This window comes from Clarias gariepinus, chromosome 27 (genome assembly GCF_024256425.1).
Source record: "Clarias gariepinus isolate MV-2021 ecotype Netherlands chromosome 27, CGAR_prim_01v2, whole genome shotgun sequence".
Taxonomy (NCBI): Eukaryota; Metazoa; Chordata; class Actinopteri; order Siluriformes; family Clariidae; genus Clarias; species Clarias gariepinus.
The window spans coordinates 8,831,640-8,854,111 of NC_071126.1; the positions used below are offsets into that span (position 1 = coordinate 8,831,640).

Consider the following 22,472-nt stretch of genomic DNA (forward strand, 5'->3'; position numbering starts at 1 on the left):
CTTCTATCACAGAGCTGCTCTATGGACAGATTCTGGAAAGCTTTTGTTCCTGGGGACATACAATGTTTTAACACCTCTTTAAGGTGTCTGGGGACATGATTTGGATTCTTATTCATGATCATCCCTTAGCCACTACTCATTCTTAGTTAGTCATGTAGCTCTCCTTTTATAACTAACCACACATTATGTACCCTAATTATTGACATTCATTACACCACTTGCACCACTCACTTCTGCTGTCACTTTTAATTGCTATATCTGTTTTTGCACATCTCAATTCACACCAGTCTGTCCATCCTCATTTTACACATAGTCATTTTATTCTTTATTTATATACTGTATATATATTTTACACTAAGTCCCGACTTACCAACTTACAAACTTTCAGGTTACGAATTTTCGCAGACACGAACCGACCCCGAATCCACGAATATTCATAGATGTGCACAAATTGTGGAAGTACTTTACATGTATTGAACACAAAAAATGGACACTGCAGTGCACAAGATACCAATATTCATAATTATCTCACAGTCTAGCGAGAGCATAAAGCGGAACCAAAAAAACAAACCTGTGTGTTTTGTTTTCTATGCTTTACATTGTATACATTATTTGTACATTACGTAGGTCACTTTGTTCGGACTTACGAACAAATCTGACGTGAAATCATAAGTCGGGGACGTACTGTATTTGCTTTTTTTTTACATTTACAGTAATTATTTTAGCAAAATTGACAATTTTAATATGTAAAATCTACATATGGCCGAAATATATACTTTTTTAGCGGCAAACTCTGGTCTGTGTGCGTGGAACTGGTACAGTATGTTCTCCGTGTGCTTGGTGGGTTTCCTCTGGGTGCTCCAGTTTCCTCCCACAGTCCAAAAACATGCAGATTAGGTTAATTGGAGTTTCCAAATTGCCTGTGGTGTGTGTGTGTATGTTTCCTGTGATGGATTGACAAACTGTCCAGGGTGTGCCCTGCCTTGCGGTCTCCTGGAATAGACTCTAGGCCCCTGCAACCCTGTACAGGAGAAGCAGTATAGAAAATTAATGAATAAGGTGATCCATTTGATCTATTCCCTAAGACTACATAATGGTCTGAATGTAAGAAGTATGATCTGTGCTCCAGGACTACTAAATACAGCTAGTCTTCTAACTCTAAAACATAAAAACGAAAGGTTATGTCATTTGCTATAATTTCTGCCTTCAACATGTATTTGTTTCTATACCCTGTCAGTAGAGTACGTTATAACCAGAAGTGGATAAAATAAAAAGGATCAGGCATGCCAAGGACTCAAAACACTCACTCGTGCCCGATATAGCCCGGTTCAAAATACACATAGATGACTCATAGACATCTCATCAGCAAACTCTACAAGTACACATAAGCGTTAAGCAAGAAAAAAAAAGCTACAACTCCGTCTTACTGTAGCGTCAAATTAAACTCTCACCCTTATGTTTACTCTCTCACTCTCTCTCTCTCTCTCTCTCGCTCTCCTTCACTGTTTGCTTCTGGCTCCCATCCTGTCTGTCAGTCAGTCACTCAGCTTCTTTCACATCTAAACCTGCGATGAGATCATGTTTGGCCTATCCAAGATGATGTGTGGTATATACATAAATACATTCTCCACTAAGAAATGTATGACCAGCATACAGTACCATATTCACAATAAACCAAAACCGAAAACACACAGGCTATCTGAAAAACTTTTTACTTAATAAGTGGAAGCGTGATGCACCTATTAAAAAGCTGAATTGTCATGTGGGTTTTTCCACTCGCGTAGCACCAAGCTGTGGATGATACGAATTTGTCTTTAGCGCTGAGAGGTGCTATTATAGAGCAGCAGCAGGCATGACAGGAGAAACCTTGCCACTCAGCATTCATCCAACCTAAGCTTTTTTAAATGTTAATCATCTCGGTTTAAAATGTCGCCTGAACACCGAGCCACAAAGATTAGCATGCTTTTTTTGGGGGGTTATTTTTTTAATGTGTGTATACAGTTCTTTTTTTAAACTCTCAGCAAAACTTGACAGGATGAAAATGATCTGATTTGAGCCTTCATTCACGGCTTTCTGAAGCTTCCTGCTCAGCGATCTCTTTTTCTGGTCCATTTTCCGAGATGCAGATTAGAGTTTACGATGCATTTTAAATGGCTGAATGATGAAGCTGGTTTGGCAGTGTTATTGATATGAATTGCTCTCCGCCTCGTTCTCGGTAAATCTTCACTAAGATGTCATCAGGAGCGAGGGGTTTACTCATCCTCAGCCGAACACCAGCTCTGAGCTGAATCGGGTCGGTGCTTTAATAAAGTCCCGAGCTGAAAGGCTGGCTAATGATTAGAAAACAGCCTTATCTTAAATGATTTTTAAATACACAAGTATGACACTGAAATTGGATTCAGGCTGTGCCAATTAAAACGTATTCATCTCAAATGATGCTGGGAAAATGATAGGCTTTTCCTTTATCTGCTTGTGTTGTGAAATAACAGGTCTAAAAGTGAGCAGATTTCGACAGGAATTCGGATGCAGAAATGGCTAACTACAGTACACAGAGGACAAGTTTGTTACCAGATAAAACAGTGTAGCATGCATATTGTATCATGAGTAAACAACATGAAGGAAACAAATCAAGATGAATCAGACAGAAAAAAAAAAACATTGTCGAAAAGAGTGTCAAAAATTTGGATGAATTTGAATCTTGTAATTCCATGGTCTTTTCTGATTTTTTTTTCTTCCTACCTTGTCAAACAATGCTGAAGGCATTCAAAATACGCAGTAACCTCGTTTTCCTGTTAATTAGTGATGTTTGAGTGCAGTTCCTCTCAAGGTTTCTTCCCACTGCCATCTCAGGGAGTTTTTCCTTGCCACTGTCACCTTTACCCTTGGCTTGCTCATCAGAGACATTCTATTCATCATTTATTTATTTACCTCATTATTATCTTATCTAGACACATTTTTATCACACATACACACTTCCATAAATCTTCTATGTACCTCTAACCCTTCCCCGAAAGAGCTCGGCCAATGGGCTGTCTCTAGACCTCCGGCTGCGAGAGGTTACATCATCACCTGGGAATTGAACTTGCGATCTTTGGATGATAGGGCGAGCACTTCACCAATGTGCCACAATACTATTCTTGCAGGAAGTATTCCAAAACAGCTGACCTTCATTTCTTAAAATAACAACTGACTGTTGTTGTTACTTAATTACCCAACGCCATATGTGTTACATAAATAAATAAAAAATAATACAGTATTACTGTATATTTCTAAAAGTGTAAATATCCTTCTACAGCCTTCCTGAGAGGCAGTGCAAATGAGACTGCCTGCATCCCATATTGCTAGATATTGCAATCAATCCAAATTGCTAGACATCACAATAAATCTAGTCAATCCAAAATCAACTAATCAACTACTCACGGCGCTGTGCCACGAATATCGTTCTGAAAAATCACATAAAGCCTTTATCTCCCAACAGACCACATTCATGTTTAAAATGGCTAATTGTGTTACTGGATAAACAGTAGCAGAGTTAGTCATTTTGCAGCCTCAATCGCAGCTAAAGACTCTGCCAAACCATTTCACTGCACTGAAAACGCCACAAGACACCCATTCAGTACAGCAGCAAACACTCACCAGCAACAAATGTGTGAAACATGCTTAGCTGAGACTACTTATAGCTCTAAAAGGTATAGACAGCCCAACGGCAATTTGAATTGAGAATGCCACCATCCAAAAAATGGAACATAAAAAAAAAATTGTTTATTTTCTGGATAATAAAGCGCTCTGCGGTATGAAAACAACTACTTCGATGTCACTGGAAAACAACCCATAATATAAAAGTGTGCTTTTTCTTGGCAAACACATACATTATATATATGGTATCTGAACCAAATACACTCACAAGCCACTTCATTAGGTACAACTTTCTAGTACTGGGTTGGATCCACTTTTGCCTTCAGAACTGCATTAATTCTTCATGGCACAGACTCATCAAGGTGCTGCAAACATTCCTTAGAGATTTTGATCCATATCGACTTCAGAGAACCGCTCAATTACTTCAGATTTCGTGGCTGCAAATCCATGATGCGAATCTTCCGTTTCACCACATCCCAAAGGTGCTGTGTTGGATTGAGATCCGTTCGAGTACAGTAAAATCTGAAGATCACTGGTTCGATTCCCGGGTGATGCGGTAGCCTCCTGCAGCTGAGGGGACATCAGTTTATTCCACATCAATTGCAGCTCTAAGCCAATCATGAGCATCTGTGAGCTTAGGCAAGCAAAAGGAGCTGTACTCCGAGCGTGTTACGCTGACCCCAATGGTGCGTGAGTGAGCAGTTTGGTCAGTCATTGTGGTCAGAGCACAGAATCAGCCATAATACAGCGCTCCTGGAGCAGATACTGTAGGTTTAAGGGCATTGCTCAAGTGCCCAACAGTGGCAACCTGGTGGGGCTGGGGATCGAACCGCTGATCTTCTGATCAGTAACTCAGTGCCTTAGCCAGCGCCTTCCAACCAAATGTCACACTAGAAATGGGGACCAGGTAACGTTTCCCCAATCTTCTATTGTCTAGTTTTGGTGAGCCTACGCGAATTGTAGCCTCAGTTTTCTGTTTTTAGCTGACGGAAGCGGCAACTGGTGTGGTCTTCTGCTGCTGTAGCCCGTCTGCTCCAAGGTTCAAAGTGTTGTGCATTCAGGGATACTCTTAGGTACACCTTGGTTGTAAAAGATGCTATTTGAGTAACTGTTGCCCTTTTATCAGCTCGAACCAGTCTGGTCATTCTTCTCTGACCTCTGCAATCAACAAGTTATTTTCACAAGAAGACTTGCCGCACACTGGATTTATTATTATTTTTTTCAAGTTTTTCACATTCTCTGTAAACCCTAGAAATGGTCATGCGTGAAAATACCGGTTGGGAAATACTCAGACCAGTCCGTCTACCAACAACCATGTCACATTCAAAGTCACTTAAGTCACCTTTCTTACTCATTTTTATGGTTGGTTTGAACTTCAGCAGATCCCCTTGACCGTGTCTACTGTAGTTGCTGCCATGTGATTGGCTGATTAGATATTTGCATTGACCAGGTGTACCTAATAAAAACATCTTTATCTAGCCCACTGTCTTTGACTCTCTGGCCGCATAGTTTGAATAAAAATAAATACATTTTGATCTGAGAAACTTTGATTATAGCACAATTGCTCGAACCAGATGGGGTTGTTTAAATATTTCAGACATTGTTGATCTCCTAGACTTTTTACACAAAACAATTTTTTTAGTTTACACAGAATGGCATTAAAAAAACACAAAATGGTAAACAGTTTAGTGGGTGAAATCTCCTTGTTGATAAGACTAGTCATTGGAAAAAATGGGGAGCATGGTGAGCAGAAAGGCATCTCTGCATGCACGAAGCAATGAAACTTGGAGCAAATGAGCTGTAAGAGCAGGAAACCATGCCAGGTTCCACTCCTGTCAGCCAAGAACGAGAACCTGAGGCTCTCATGAGAACAGACTTATGAAAACTGGATAGTTGGAGACTGAAAAACAACAAAAAGGGGAAAAAAAACTTTTCCAGTCTTTTCAGTGAGTGTTCCTATGAGAGCCTCAAATTCTTCTTGAGTAACAGAAGCTGGAATTTGTGCGGTCTTCTGTTGTTGTAGATCATGCACCTCAAGGTGTAACCCTTAAACCTCAAGCCGCATGGAATTGCAACATTGGGCATTAACTGCTTTTTTATTCTTTTTTTAAACTTCTTATGTGGAAGTCCTGCCGGTGTGTGTCAATATGGGAAAGGTCGAATCCATACGTCAAACTGTGCATTTGGATATTCAGATATAAAATGTATTTTATTTCGCTCTGGGTTGTAAGGGGTTAATGTATTCTTTGTTCTGAGATGATGAACATGTGAGCTTCTACAGTATAGCCTTCCTGTCTGCCCAGACCAGTGGACATTCTGCTCTGATCTTTTTTGTCGTACAGGTGTTTAAGTCTACAGACCCTCTGTTTGGAGGATTTTTCACACCGTTCTGTGTCAACTCCAGAGACTGTTGTATGTGAGAATCCCAGGAGATCATCAGTGTCTGAAATACTCAAAGCAACCCATCTGGTCCCAACACCCATGCCATGATCAAAGTCACAGAGATCATCTTTTTTTTTTTCCTTCGCTCTGCTGTTTGATGTGAAGTTGAACTAAAGCTCTTGATCTGTATCTCCAAGATTTTCTGCATTGTACTGCTGTAACATGACTGGCAAATGAGAACATGACTTCTATTGGTATGTAATTTAGTCTTAGTATCCTTCACGTTCATGCCCGTGTTACTGCATGAATCTTTATATTTATCTGGTGTGCGTGTCTACAGTAAGCGCATTTTCTTGATCATGGTTGAAACATGGTTGGAAAATTCGGTGTGAAATTTATTGCAGCCTTTCATTAATGCGTTTACTTGCAGATATCAGAGAAAAGAGTTTGGTAAAGGAATACTATATCAATTCCAGTGACCTAAATAAATCTGAGTGAATAGCTTTTTCCCAGACATTGTGACTACGGTAATCACTATTCAGCCTACATGCTCATCCACTATACATCAACAACTCCTCTATTAATCCTCCTGGCTGCTGGAGAATTTACTGTTATGTGCGAGCGAACGAAAATAAACGTGTCATAAATAAAAACGGATGAAAAAGCGATGTGACTGGATGAGCGGCCGTACTTCTGCTTAAATTCGGAGCTGTTTGTTGATTCTGTGGTGACTGGTTCGTCACGACTGATAGCTAAAGCAGACGGGCCTCCTGCGGCCTCTACAGCAGTCTAGCTTCCTTAGTCATCAGGGTAGCACATAAGTATTTACACACACACACACACTTTTCTTTTTTTTTTGTTGGTACCAACCAAATGGCCATACAAGGTCAAAACAGTTAGATATTCCTATTTTTGTTCCCACACAGATATAAAAACATGTAAATCTAATCCGCCATCAAGATTCAGATGCCGCACACACACACATATTTTTTGCATAAAACTCACAAACACTGGCAGGTCCTTTGCAAACACCCACTTATTCAGTATGTGCACTGCATATTAGGATCCAAAAAGTATATCTACTGCAAGACTTAATACCCAGTTAAATTCATGCCTCCGCTTTCAGCTTATGGACAGACTACAGGAAGACGTTGATGGCAAATTACAAGAACAGTCGCTCTCCCTCGAGTTTCTCTCGTCTTGACACTAATGTATCTTTCTAAGCAATAATTAGGGTGGAACAAAATGAATGAAGACACGAAGCTGGATTTCTACACGCTGTCCTCTGATACTTAAACCACACAGAGCTCTTACAGACACGGTGGAGGCACAAGGGTAAGACTCCTTTACTGACAGCATGAGATCTGCTTAATATCCAAAGCCTGCTGGCTTCTTTAAGTACCATATACTGAAGATGGCTGAGACAGAGAGCTGAGAAATGCTGAGTGTTTTAGGATTTCTCCATAAAGCGGCCGTCTGAGCTCGGCAGGGACGGTCCTGGCAGGAATTAGCGTTAGGACACAAGGCTGGGCAGCACTTGAAACCAAACGCTGATGGAATTAGGCTAGTGACCATATTGAGACAGCTATCTCCGAGGCGCCTGCTCAGCCGTAATCACTCTGGAGACTATGGTGTCGGATCCACAGCAGACTATACTGTTCCTCTCGGATGAAGCGAGCGGAATACAAAGGTCTGGTTTAACATATGAACAATAAGGTTTAGCATAGCGAAACATGGCTGGGTGATATCATGAGTGAATAATTTACCAGCGATAGGAGTAGAATAGCATTTACAGTGTTTGGTCTGTAAAAGAGAACCAACACTGATCACATCAGTCATGCCATTGTCTGAGACAGGGTCTGAGTTACACGGCCTGTATAGTATAACTAATGCCGCCAAGGCAAAAAAAAAAGGATAATGTGATAAAACTGTGTGAATTTCCAGCTAATGTGTTTCATAAAAAAAAAAAAAAAAAATCCTGATCGTCATTCTGCTCTGCTCAAATGGCAGACACATGCTTTGCATTTCTTGCCTGAAACAGAGTTGAAAAACTCCGGGCTTGGACTTAATTGAGCCCAATTTCTCATTTACATAATGACAGACCAAATTAGTGAGGAGGAGAGAAGTGAAGAGCGATACAATTTGGCAGGGAGAGGCGAGCAGAGGAAGGGAAACAGAAGAGAGGAAATGAAGGTATGGCATCTCCATTCTTTGTGCCTACCTTCACCGTGGGGGCTGAAACCGGCGCCCCTGCACGTTTGGCGCCCAGCTCGGTACTGCTCGTCGTCACAGCTATAGTGACTGGAGTGGGTAGGAGGGAGGGGATAACAGGAAGAGGAAGGAGCCCAGGCCGGTTGTTTCCATTAGCAAGTGTAGGGCCGGCGGGGTTACAGGTGTTATTGGTCACTCCGTTGTGGAGGGGTGCAGGCCGGTCGCGACGCTCCCACGCGCCCCGGTAGTCCCTCTCGAACCGGTGGTGGTGACGCGACATCACTTCCTTTTAGAGCCAATGTGGCACTGCCTGGGAGAGGGAGAGAGGGAGAGAGAAAGACAGACAGGGACAATACAGCTATGAGGTACTGTGGAAGACAAAACCAAAAATAGAACAAAAGCAATGCAGAGCAGAATATTTTTTCCACTCTTTGATAAAGAGAAAACTGTGACTGAACACAAACATATACACTCGCATATGGAGAGATTCAACAGAGATGTGAGGAATGCAAACAGCTTTCCTGAGTAGCCAGCTGCAAACATCTTTGACAGATGTTGCTGCTCTTTTTGATTGACATGCAAACTCTAAATGCTCCATTTACTTCTTTTAAAAGCCACTCTTCCAGCCCATAATGAGAGGAAAAAATTTGCATTTACTCACAGGGACCAAGAAGCAAGCATCAGCAGCACTTGCTGTTTGAGGGAAGTTTTGCTCTATTCCATATGGTTAAAGGATCTGTCCAGCTATACCAGGTTTCCTTAATGACTTAACTCGTATAGCTCCCAAAGCTCATAACTCAAACCCATCCAGAGCCCTAATTAACTGGACAGCCCATTTCACGACTCACTTTATTGCTTTAAACTGCTGATTGGTTTGCAGGGAGCAGACTAGCCGCTTCTACTTCTCCCTCCTACTGTCAGAACAAAATGCTGGTTTTATTTCTTTAGGTTACAGAGTGCGTAAACTTAATACAGCATTATTTGCTGTAGCTTCTTTATCTAGCCAATCCTCTACAGGCAGTTGCACATAATAAGTCTGGAGACCCCAAGATGAGAATTGGCTTATTAGTTTCTCTCTTTGTACATGTGAGGGGAGATTAGGCTACTTAACCAGACAGGCAGTATAGCTTATTCTGCTGCTATACAACAAAAATCAGGATTTATTGCATTATAGCCATGTGTATTATGTGCCTGAGACAGTTGCATTGGTATACCTCATGAAATATGCTGCTGTTGTGTTATTGTGTGGTCTATTCTCCAACAAATCTGCTGCAATAGATAAGAAACCATATGTTGTTGTTTTTCCTCTGTTTTTTTAATACAGTGAAAAGCATTTTTCTGTTTATAGAGAATGGATGCACCATTAACGCAAGAACACAAACTTGACTGATACATCATTCTGAATGATATTATAAATATCAAGGAAAAAAAAAATAGGTGTATTTTTTTTGCATGGAATGAAAAGAGCCATTATCATTAACTGGACAGCAAGAAGGCTTCCATCAGACATGCCATATTTGTGACTACCTCCTGAAATTATTCCTCACAATATGAATGACTTCCTCCGAACAAACATATTTCTTTCTACAAACTACATATTCATTTTTCATGAGGGTTACTGCACTGACCAGATTCATTTGTTGTGTTATTTTATTAGTTGATGGAGGCCGTATGGTTCATAGTGGCTTTTCTCTGCATATATGCAAATGTAAATCTGTGTGTGTGTGAGTGACTGTGTACTGTATATGTGCTGGTATATACAGTACATTTCATCATGGAGCTTGATTGAATTTGCAAATGCACTTGACAATATTGTTCTTGCAAGAACTGTTCCACAACAGCTGACCTTTGTGTCTTAAAATAACAACTGACTAGTGTTGTTGTTGTTGTTGTTGTTACAGTAATTAATTACCTAATGTCACATGCGTTATCTCATTGTTTTTAAAGAATAAAGAACTAGAAAGTCGAAAAATTAATCCAGACTTGTGTTCAAACTTTTGACTTTTATGGTATATATGATTATGTGTATCTCAATGTATCAGAAGATTACTTCAAGACCAAAAAATAAATAAATAAAAGAATTTAGGAGTCAAACATTTCTGTGATAAAAGGTATGAACATGTACCGCACTCGATACTTGGTCAGGGCTTCCTGTGCATGAATCCATCAGAGTCTGTGGCACTGCTGAGGTGTTTTGGAAGTCCTAGTTGCTCTGATAGCGGCCTTCGGCTCTTCTGCATTGTTGGGTCTGCTGTCTCGCATCTTCCTCTTCGCAACACTCCATAGATTCTCTATGAGCTTTAGGTCGGGCGAGTTTGCTGGCTAATCAAGCACAGGGCTATCGTGGTCCTTTAATCAGGTACTGTATTAGTACTTTTGGCAGTGTGGGTGCCATGTCCTGCTAGTAAATAAAATTAGCATCTCCCTGAGGCTGGACAATAGAGGGGAAACATGAAGTGCTCTAAAGCTTCCTGGTAGACGGATGCGCGGACCTTGGACCTGATAAAACACACTGGACGAACACCAGCAGGTGACACGGCTCCCCAAACCACCACAACCACAAATTTCTAAATGTACTTTAATCTGAAAAGAGGACTTTGGCCCACTGAGCAACATTCAAGTCCTTTTTGTCACACGGCTGCAGTAATTCATGCAAAAGGAGCCCTGACCATGTATTGAGTGCTGTACATGTTCATACTTTTCAGTCGTCCAACATTTTTGTGTTGGATTTTTTAGGTTTTTTTTGGTCTTAAGTAATATTCTAATTTTCTGAAACACTGAATTTTCGGTCTTCATTAGCTGCAAGTCATAATCATCAAAATAAAAAAAAATTTAACACTTTAAATATAGCAGTGTGTGTGTAATGAATCTATATAACATATGATTACTGTATATACAACATATTATTTTATACAATATATACAGTATATACATTGTATAATATATACCTATATGTGCGTCGCCACAGCGCATTATCTGCATCCCCCTAACCCTATCCTCTGCATCCTTTTCCTTCACATCAACTTCATATCCTCTTTCACTAAACCCAGAAATCTCCTCTTTGGTTTTGCTCTAGACCTTCTATTTTGCAATTTCAACCTCAGCATCCTTCTACCAATATATTCACAATCTCTCCTCTGAACATGTCCAAAACAACTCAATCTGGCCTCTCTGACTTTATCGGAATAAATCACTCATGAATAAACATGACTAGAGCCTGGAGTGTGTGAAAATCCCAAGGAAATCAGCAAGTTATAAAATACTCAACGCTAAGAACTCATCTGGCACCAACATCCATGCCACAGTTAAAGTCATATAGATCAAACTTTTTTCCCCATTCTGACATTTGATTGACATTTGAAAATTAACTCCTGCATGATTTCATGCTTAATGTTAATGTGACATGTGTGGCTGAGTAGATAACTGCATAAATGAACAGGTGCACAGGTGTTCCTAATAAAGTGGCCAGTAAATGTGCGTGTGAATCCTGATAGCGGTCGCTTGGATTCTGGAAAACAGTCAAAAAAATGTTTGCTGTGGCATCTGTACTTTAATAAATAAATAAATATGTTCCAACAAATAAAACGATTCTATTTAGCCTTGCCTTGGCTATCTGCTTGTATAAAGCATGTCAGACATTCAGTCAGTTTATCAAACGCAGCAGTAAATGCTGCAGTCTGTCCAAATATGTCTAAAAGCTTGCTAGATACCTGTGCGCTTCTTACAATTTGATCCAGTTTCTGGATAATTACATGCCATAGTCAAATGGACAGAAGCCTAATTAATTCAGTTTGTAAGTAGATGCTGGCTGAAAAATCAACAGTACCGCTCCTGCATCTTCACATCATCATTAAAACCGAGATGAGTGTTTAGACGATACATAAGTGCCTGTGGACAAAATGTGAAAAATGTTTAAAAGAAAGAAAGAAAGTGGATGTGTTCCTTGGCACCTCATCCGGGGGGATTAAGCTCCAAACCTGGCACAAGGAAAAGTAGGATGGATGGAGGCATGGATGCACATACAGTACACTCACTAGCCAAGTTCATCTAGTGCAATGATTGTTAACAAATTTAGGCATGTAGACATGGTCAAGCCGATGTGCTGAAGCTGAAACTGTGCATCATAAACCGAAAAATGATATAAGTGACTTTGGTAACATGGTTGTTGGTGCCAGTGGGCTGGTCTGAGTATTTCTGAAACTGCTTATCTACTAGAACTGTTAATGCACAGGCATCTCTAGGGTTTGCAGAGAATTGTCTGTAAAAGAGAAAAATATCCAGTGAGCTACTATTCTCTGTGTGGAAATGCCTTGTTAATGCCAGAGGTCAGAGAAGAATGGCCAGACTGGTTCGAGCTGATAGAAAGGCCACAGTTACTCAAATAACATCTTGTTACAACCCAGGTATACCGAAGGGCACCTCTGAATGCACGTCGAACACAAGCACATAAAAGTATGGATCTATCTTGCCTCATTTAACGGTTGAGGATGGTAGTGGCGGTGGTGTAACTTTATGGGGGAGTATTTACTTGCCACATTAGTATTGTTGCCCATTCCTTTATGACCACAGGATGAGACGGCAGGGCACAAAGCTAACATCATCTCAAATTGGTTTCTTGAACATGACAAGAAGTTCGCTGTAGTCAAATGGCGTCCACCGCCACCAGATCTCAACCCAGTAAAGCACCTTTGGGATGTGATGGAACGGGACATTCAACTATATGATGCCTAATGTCAATATGGAACAAGGAATGTTTTCAGCATCTTGTTGCATATGTGCCAGGCAGAATTAAATTAGTTCCGAAGGCAAAAGGGATCCATCCCAATCTTAACAAGCTGCACCAAATGAAGTGGCCGGTGAGGATAAAATACCCACGTACCCAAGTTTTAAAAGAGCAGCTCTCGGCTTTAGTGCAAGTCCTTGTTATGATTCACGGAACAAGACAGAAGCCATAGGTTGCAATATCCAGCAAGTGCAATATCAGTTACAATTCTAACCTGGGAGAGAACACAGAAACGGAGACAGCAGGAAGCTGCCAATAAAGCATTGACCTGCACTTCACTCACCACAATGTAAAGCTTTTTAATGAGGTTCCTTGAAAAGGAAGAAGTGTGTTTTTGTTTCAGGGATTTTTTGTGTGTTTTTTTTTCTACCTCCTTCGCAGGTGTTTTCAGGTGATGTTGGAACATGACAGCTCGATGATTAAAACCAAACTTCAGCACGCACACACATGCACACAAGCTGGGAAAGGATGAGAGAGAGAGTCTCAAGACTGGCGAGACAACTATGGAAAAACAGGTTTGATTAACCAAAGTAGGATTCTGATTTTCTCTAACAAGAACACACCCAGGAACACACACCCCAGGGCCTGTCATGCACTCTGGGTGAAAAGTGTTAACAAAGAACTCAGGATGGGTGGAGGGAAATGAAAGAGAGAGAGAGACACTGATGGACCGAGATGGTCAGGAAGCTGCAGAAGTTCTCTCCATGCTGCTGCTGTGCATCTGTCATCGCTTTCTCTTTTCTATGCTTCACCAGGGATCGGTGGTGACTGAAGCACATGGGCCACATCTGTAAAGCCCTATATAAAGCAATACTTTTGTGTCCTCAGCTGTGTTTGCAAAGATATTGCTGTTGACGTTTTCATTTGGCTCAAACACTGATTCTGATGTAGTTCTTGCAACCAAGCTGAGGTTCTTGCGAGCAGCGTTACAAACAGCAGGAGCGATGTGATGATTTTATATATATTCACACACACATACATGCACAGTAGGGGCCAAAAGTCACACTGAAAATCTGGTATTTTTGTTATTTTTTTATTATATTTCTGAAAGAAACATAAAGTTTCAAGAATTTTGAAACAGTTAAAACAGAAAGTATTGCAGAATACTGACACCCTGAAGGTACTGTATGTGGCTCAGTGGTAGGCGTCTCATCTGTCGGGGGCATGGCCTGCATTCGATTCCCAGCCGATGCCTAAAACCGATGCTCGTTTATACTTTTGTTAGATACAACCTAGACAGCTAATTCAGCTGAGTGATGTATATTTCCTGAGTGATGTATATTTCCTTTGTCAAACAGTGAATTGTGTGATCATTGTTGGAAAGGATACATACTGTCTTTCGATTCTTGGTATCGTCACAATGAATATTTTTGTTGATTAATCTAAATCTAATATTTACACAAACAGTATAACTCAGTGTAAAGGTAAGATGTATTACTTTGTTTACTTCTGATGCTCTGTAGAACCAGGTTGAGACGACATTGGTCTTTGCCCATTTTGTATGCAAACTGCAAATGTTAACATTGCATACTGTTACAGACCTGGACGGTTGACCTGTGGAGTTTTCTCTCTATAGGCAGACTATTACTATCACTACTTTCACTAAAGATGCTTCCATACTTACACAGAAAGAGGCATTTTACTGTACATTTTCATTAAAAATATCCAACCGCAGACAAGAAATGTGATGTGTGTGTTATGTTGCTTTGGTTTCCCATCAGAAATCAATATGCATATATGCACGGCAGTGTAGAGAGCAACCTTCAAGAGCTGGAAGCTTGTGGCCAGAAGCTTGTATAAAAGGTATCAGTTGCTCTATAGCTCAAGGGTGAAGTACCTGAGGTTGAGATTTATCCCCACCAGATTAACTTCCAGTGCTGCACTTATTTACGCTCAAGTTGCACTCCACTCAAAGCAAACCAGATTCCACTATCATATACAGTATGTAGATCCAGCTGAGCTTTCCACTCGAACTAACGGGATGCAGCACATGGACAGCAAGTGGTACTGTAGTGTTAAGATGTCAACACACTAGAAGATCATCCTAAATCCAGGTTTGCCCCCAAATGCTCAGAGGATGGGACATTAAACTAAACATAAACTGTGGTACAATCTTCCACGGCTTTAAGCTATAAATCCTAGTGCACGCTTGTAGCCTGAAATGAGTTTATACATAAAACAAGGAAATCAAACCCACTCGTATACACGTCCGTACCTTTATCCCAATGAATAGAAACAAGAGCTCAAGGATAGACTGAATAGTGAGAACATTTAACAAGTAATGAGAAAGTCTTGTGCAGCTAGAGAAAATACCCTCAGACAGTGAAGTGGGTCTGGATTGAGAGATCTGCTGATAAAAAGAGAGAGGCTGCTGCATACTGGTGTTGCAGTGTGGGCACTCAGTAGCGCCTACACTGCAACTCTATCAGCTATTTTTATATGCTTCTAGAGGCAAAGGAACATGAACATCTCAACCAAACTGTGATAGACTCTAGAGAAACTCAGACTTTAAAAATTTCCACTTTCAGAAACAGACACAAACTAAAGAATACCCACGGACAAAGATACTATTGATGGCACAGCAGGGTCAGTTCAATCTAAGTCCTTTATGGGAAGCGGTGCCTCGATTTATGAGCCTAACTGAAATTCAAATGGAGTATAATAGCAATAGTGGAACTCACTGAGGAGTTGCTGCTTTCTGCCACCCAGGGCTGCTTTTATACCCAAATAAAGCAAATGACCTCAGTTAAACTCTTTATCTAGCATCAGCACTCCCGGGCTGTACAGATGAACAGCTTCGGCGATGACTTAATATACCATTGTGATGTTAGACAAATACAACGGACACACGAGGCCGTCTGCTGTGTGGATACTAGGGATGGGAATCACCAGTCACTAACACATATGATATTATCATGATACCTAGGAGCTGGTTCAATTATAATTGCGATTCTATAAATATCAGGATTTTAGAAATATCCTATAATATCCTATTATAAATAATAATAAATAATTACTGTAAAACATTTTGGATAACTGAATTGATTTTTCCCCACATTAACTGAATGCCCCCCTTTTTTATTTTTATAAAATCTAGTTTTTAACCAGCATTATCTTCGAAATCTAATCTTTTTTTCAAAACTTTACAAAACTGAATACACACAATTCTGATGCTGTAATAAGTTCTTACACTATTACTGATTTCTTTTAAAATGTCCCCTCTAAATTCCTGAAGAAAAAGTGACACTTGGCTTAAAAGCGCACCACACTGTACACGCTTAATTATCTGTTAATACATAGAACAGATGCGTAACAATGCTGCTGCTTTACTGCCTGGTGGCAGACTGAAAATAAACTTTAAGTTATGAGACATTAATGTTTTTGGCTTTAAGGCAGAATTTAAATGGGGAGAAACACAAACAACGGCTTTTGATTTTTAACAGCATGCTGAGACTGTAGATTTATTTATTTATTTATTTTTTAAATATGACTGTCTGCCATTGATCACTTCTGTTAAATTAACGGCATCTATAAAAATTTCACAGCCAATAATACACCCCCGACTGACAATTCTGAGCTGGAAAAGTATTGGAACAGCAGTTTCTGAACAGAGATCGATCTAGACTCATGGACTGAAAATAAAATAAATAAATAAATAATAAAAAAGATATATATATATATATATATATATATATATATATATATATATATATATACTGTATATATACGCATCAATGTATATATATATATATATATATATATATATATATATATATATATATATATATATATGTGAATCTGTACAACAAAACAATGGTGTGATTTGTTGACAGTTAAATGTCTGGCCTCACACTTTGCTTGACAGCACATGACATGTCTTATTAATATTTATATATTATGTTAAAATTACAGCACGCTGATTAAATCACATTTCAGATGCAAAAGAAAAAAATTCATTAGAATAAGCACGCAGGGTGAGAACTGCAATACCCCTCCTCGATTTACCCCTTCATGCATAGCAGACTGTTAATTAAGCCAGATTCTTTTTTTTTAGGACAAAACAGGCCACATCATCTATCTGACAGACACAAATTTAGAAACATGACAGCCCCGATTTAGAACCGTGACAACACCAAAAGCAGTAGCAATCTCAATAGCAAGTTTAAAAAAATGAACAATACATATGTTTGCAGGAAGAAAAATGAGGAAGATGAATGTTCCTAGAGAAGAGATGCAGATGTGACGGGGTGAAATGTCATGACTGAGTGAGACAGGGCGAGCGCATATGTAGGGTGATACGTGTATGTCTAAAAGTTGAACAGAACAAAGAGAAGAAAGAGAGATTAAAGGCCATCTGCATTTCCCCCTTTAATCAAATGACTCTATTATCTTTACAGACAAACATTTGTGTTCAGCGGCTTTGATGCTCAACAACAAAAGATGACAGCCAAGGGTACTTGAGCTCAGGACAGGTATAAACAGCCTGGCACAATAGAGTACTTTTTATGCAAGCTCTGGTCCTGGCACATTGCTCAGTATCTCCATTATAATCAGGCTTTCTCTGGGAATCAAGGCGTACAGTGACATGTGTCAGAGTTAAATGTGCTGCTCTTGAAAATAAAGTATTAGCATGAGTCAAGCCTGAGCAGCTTGGAGACCTGCTCTACGCACTGAGCCAATCTTCTAGCATCTGACATGCTCGGTCAGTAAAACATGCTGCAGAAATGTTGTTTGTTGCTTAATCCATATGCACAGATACACCAACTTGCAACCATGAAGCTAAATGAGGCTCATCCTTAGTATTTTTATAAGCGCAATGATGTCTGAGGCCTGGAAAGAGAGTAGGCATAGCAGTGCAGGAGATATTAAAAGATATAAGTATATATTAGAAGGATAATTTTATAAAAATAATAATAATTCCCGACCTCTCTATATATAGATTGCACTATGGCTTAGGGGTCATCACTGTCGCCTTGCACCTCCAAGGCCGGGTTCAATCCCACCTTGGGTCTGTGTGCATGGAGTTTGGATGTTCTCTCCGTGCTTGGTGGGTTTCCTCCGGGTACTCCGGTTTTCTCCCACAGTCCAAAGACACGCAGACTGGGCTAATTGGGAATCCTAAATTACTCATACTGTGTGAATGTGAGTGTGTATGTGTGCTCTGCAATGACCCTGTATACAGGATGAAGCAGTATAGACAGAAATATGGACTCCTGATGGTCTCCTGTCACAGAGTAATGTAACTCATCAAATGCGTGCAAAAAAACTAGTATGCATGATTTCATTTATTCATTTGAATAAATGTGATGATATAATTTTGACGTGTAATCTTTGTATTGTGCACATTCTTATATAAAATTTATTTTATGAAAATAACCATGAATGCTGATTAAAAGAATTAAAACAATATGAAGGATACACACCAAGAGAAACAGGCAGCACATCGCTAAGGGCAGAGCAAATTATTAATATATTATTTCAGAGATTTAGAATTACTAGAGATTTGCAAAGTCAGATGAACTAATTTATTTAAAATATTTAAAATTCCAAGTGGTAAATCGCTGTCATAATTAAGTATTTTCCAACCTTGCCGGGGTCGACAGGGTGAGCAAGAAACTGGATGCTCCCATGGTCAGTTTTTTTTTTTTTTTTTTAACAACAAGCCAGGTAGCTGTAATAACTCGGCCAGGATATGTAAACACACCGCATATACTGTGAACTGAATCACCAGGTGAAGTGAACAACATTGATCACAGCCCAGCAGGCAAAAATCTCAAGGCTGCAACTCACTAAACTCACTGTACACTGCTGTTGCTCATGATAAAATATGACCCTAATGATAATGTAATCAGGTCAAATGTGGGTGTTGTTTAGATTTGCAGTTAATGTGGACAATTTATTTTATTTATTTATTCATGTGATTTGGTATTAATTTTGATTTAGAGTTCATTACAAATTGCAAGCATATCTCAAGGAAATAAAGTGAAATAAGATACATAAAATATGTGGGAAATATTTGGGATATTTAGGGGGAAAAAAGTTTCCTTCATCCATCTAATAAAATATATTTCATACATTCATATATTTATGATAAAAACTGTCATCCATATCACTGGAAATTTAGAATTTAGGATGCAGGAGTTTGCGCTATTTATACAGTACATTGTATATATACTGTAGTGCATCACACCATAATAAAAAAAAAAAAACAATCAAACAGGGTTTTTCCTTTAAAATTTCTTTGAAGGTTAAATCTACTTGTCGATCATACAAAAGAAAATCTGCCTGTCTCAGGTACCCGGGCCATCTTTGTCCATCTCTTTGTCTCATATAGTTGTATCTCTCATCTGTAAGACAGCATTTAAAGGAAACTGGCTGACAGATTTTTCTGGCTGGGTCACTGCACAAAGGAACGAGAGCTACTGAGATGTAAAACGAAAAGAAGATGAAAGTAGTTGTGATTATATGTATGGAAAAAGTCCATCTGGTTTAATGTTTGCCACCATATGCATCATATGTAGGAATCAACATAACATGTTCCTGTATTTCCCCCCAGCTTTTGTTGGTGTAATGAAGTGAGCGCAGCTGCTGTACAAAGCCATGCACGATGAACTGAAGCATTTTTCAGAGTCAGAGCTGAAGTGGATGAAAGGCTCCACGTACGGCCTCCAGCTGTGCACCTATTTTACACTCCACACACACACACACACACACACACACAGGTTCTCAGTGAAGAAAAAATAAATTAAGTACAGTAAGTTAAGATGGATACTGCATCAGGCCCGGATCGACAGAGCATGAACAAGCAAAGATGACTTGCTAGAAAAGACGCTCAATTAAACAAAGAGAGACAGAGTGAAATGAGGCGTGCGGAGCTACAAATACCCCGCACCTTCCTCACCAAAATGAAAAATGGTATTTTTTAATACAGTGACCAAACTGGGGTTTAGTCTTTGACAAACGTTCATCTTAATAGAAGCAGAAAAAAGAATAAATAAGGGAGCAGCGAGCAGACCGTTATGTGGCTCTTGTGGAGGGGTAGTGAGTAACCCGCTAAAAGCGCTAAATCATGCCCTGGCCTCAGCAATGGCCTACAGTCCACTTCAATCATGTGTCAAATCACATCCTGCTCCAATGCATCAAAGCCACGAGCAAGCTTTTCTCTTCGTAAAAGGAAGAAACAATCAAGCAGGGAGCAGAAATCCCATTTCAGAGGTCTACAGCCTCGGCACACCCTCCTGTCCAACCTTTTATAGGCCAACGGTTAGCGACCGATGACCCTTATTGTACGATTCACTTTAACGTTGGGATACCTTTGTTCAATAATTGTTCCCTTTCAGAACTTGACTAATATACAAGTACAGATAAAGCTCATGACACTATTTAACCTATAATTAGGAACATTTTGTTAATGGTGTGAAAGTTAAGCCTTTGTCAAAACGTGACATGTTATCAGGAAGTCGAATCTGACAAGGCCATTCTGTGAGCCACTATCAGATCTGAGAAGATTGAAACATCCAAGCTCTTTCACTAAAGCCTTTTTTCATTTGACCACACATAGTCAAACACTACAGGATGCTCAGGTCCTTCAAAACTACTTAGAGTATCCCAAAAGGCTGGACTCAAAGAATGGACTCATTTTTTCTTTACTATTTTTTTTTCCATTTCAGATACAGTATGGCTTCAAAACTAACAACAGAAGATCAATAGAACTCAAAGAAGTAAAGAAGTTGCTGACGAGTTTTACAGCAGTTGTTTTTTTTGCCTATGGATCCATTTGGGACTTTTGGGCAACTCATGTGGTGCATGCATGTACTGTATATACTGTGACAGGCTGCAAAGTTCCTAAAAATGACGTTTACAATTTATGATTTATGTGGCAACTTCAGCAGCAACCTCATTTCTCCTCTCATCTGTCCCAACCACACAAAATTCATCATCACCAGCATAAAAACCATTTCACACTGGTTCATGCCTTAAGTTAGATGTTTTTTTCTTTTTTATGCTATAATGATTCATAGGTTGCTGCGGGAAAAACATTTCTCTGAAACTGGTCAGGTACAGGGACTGGACTGAAAATGGGAGCCAAAAAACTATCAAAAATGTGAGCCAAAAAAGTCCTTCATGAAGTGTGGAGGAATATTCCTCAAGCATACATCAAAAATACAAGACAACCTAGCACTCTGGAAGCAAAGTATATAAAAAAAGAGGGTGGCTCAGGACTTTTGCACAGTACTGTATATATAATATATAGAAATATACATACTGTATCCACAAGGTCCTCTAGCTTTTCCAATGAATATAGGCTACATAAACCTCAATATATTGCTAACAGTCTGTCTCTGAACTCAGACAAAGAATAGCTAGAAGGTTTTGTGCTGGACATGATAACTGATGTCTCAGAGGCACAGTGTGCGTTCATAAATAAAAGAAAAGCAGGATGCCCTGGCATTAGATATGGCCCACACAGAATATGAAATCAATGCTAATAGAAGAAGCAAGGCCTGAATGCAGCACTGACCTTTCAACCCCACCCTTTTCTTTCCATAAATACTGCACAGCAGGCAAAGCACTGTGGGTAATATGTCTATTTTATGAAATCAGTGGACACATAAAAATCATATTCATCCGTTCTAGCACTGTTTAAACAGACATAATAAATAAATGCAACAAAAATAAAAAACCATAAATATTCCAAAATCCGATAAAAGGAGACACAAACTTAATGCATTTTACACAGAAGTGGTTTATCAACGTGTACATGCTCACCGGTTCAGCAGATGTCCTTCTCTGATACTTTTTTGCACACGTTGGTGGTCTCTAGCAGGCTTGAAGCTCTGCGGCGCCTCGAGTTGGCCATGTTTGATAGCAGCCAATAAATTATCCAACTGTAAAAACAGACTCAGGGGAGATGCTCGTAAAACCCTGATGCCCAAAGTGCTCTCCTGAGGCGCCAGAGGTTTTAATGCGGCACTCGTGAAACATTTGTCTTGCAGGATGCAAGGACATGGGATGTCTTTAGCAGTAATTTACCTTGATCATTGTTCATGACCTTAGAGAAGATACAGCTGCATATGCATACTGGTATTATTTACTTGCCGACCTGATTTAAGCATATGCTTCAAATATTTCCCGTTTATGCCTCTTTAAATACTTTCCAATACCGTTCATGAACATTGCTTCAAATTTTTTTACCCATAATGTTCAAATATACAGTTTATATACAAAATATACGTATATATTCAACTGTACACATTAGACGGTGTTTAAATCATAAATACAGTCTGCTCCTGAGGTTCGTTACTGTTGACACAGTTCCCCGTGTGAGCATTTAATTTTCGTTCATTTCTACTATACAGTACTTCTGTAGTATTCAAAACAATTAACATGAACAGCTTCTCGGCTTTTTATCACTTAATACAGACAGAATCCAGACAGAACTCGTGAAAGGTCTCCATAT

The 22,472-nt window shown here is 39.6% G+C and overlaps 1 protein-coding gene across 2 annotated transcripts in view; it reads right to left on the bottom strand.

The window, feature by feature from the left end:
* The window catches only part of LOC128514684 (kelch-like protein 29), a 206,952-nt gene that overhangs the window by 118,222 nt on the left and 66,258 nt on the right, over nt 1–22,472 (bottom strand). For both annotated transcript variants that reach the window (XM_053488488.1, XM_053488487.1), the window contains exon 3: nt 8,240–8,539. In XM_053488488.1, the coding sequence (XP_053344463.1) occupies nt 8,240–8,509 (270 nt within the window). In that variant the 5' untranslated portion in view covers nt 8,510–8,539. The remainder of the gene's footprint in view (nt 1–8,239; nt 8,540–22,472) is intronic.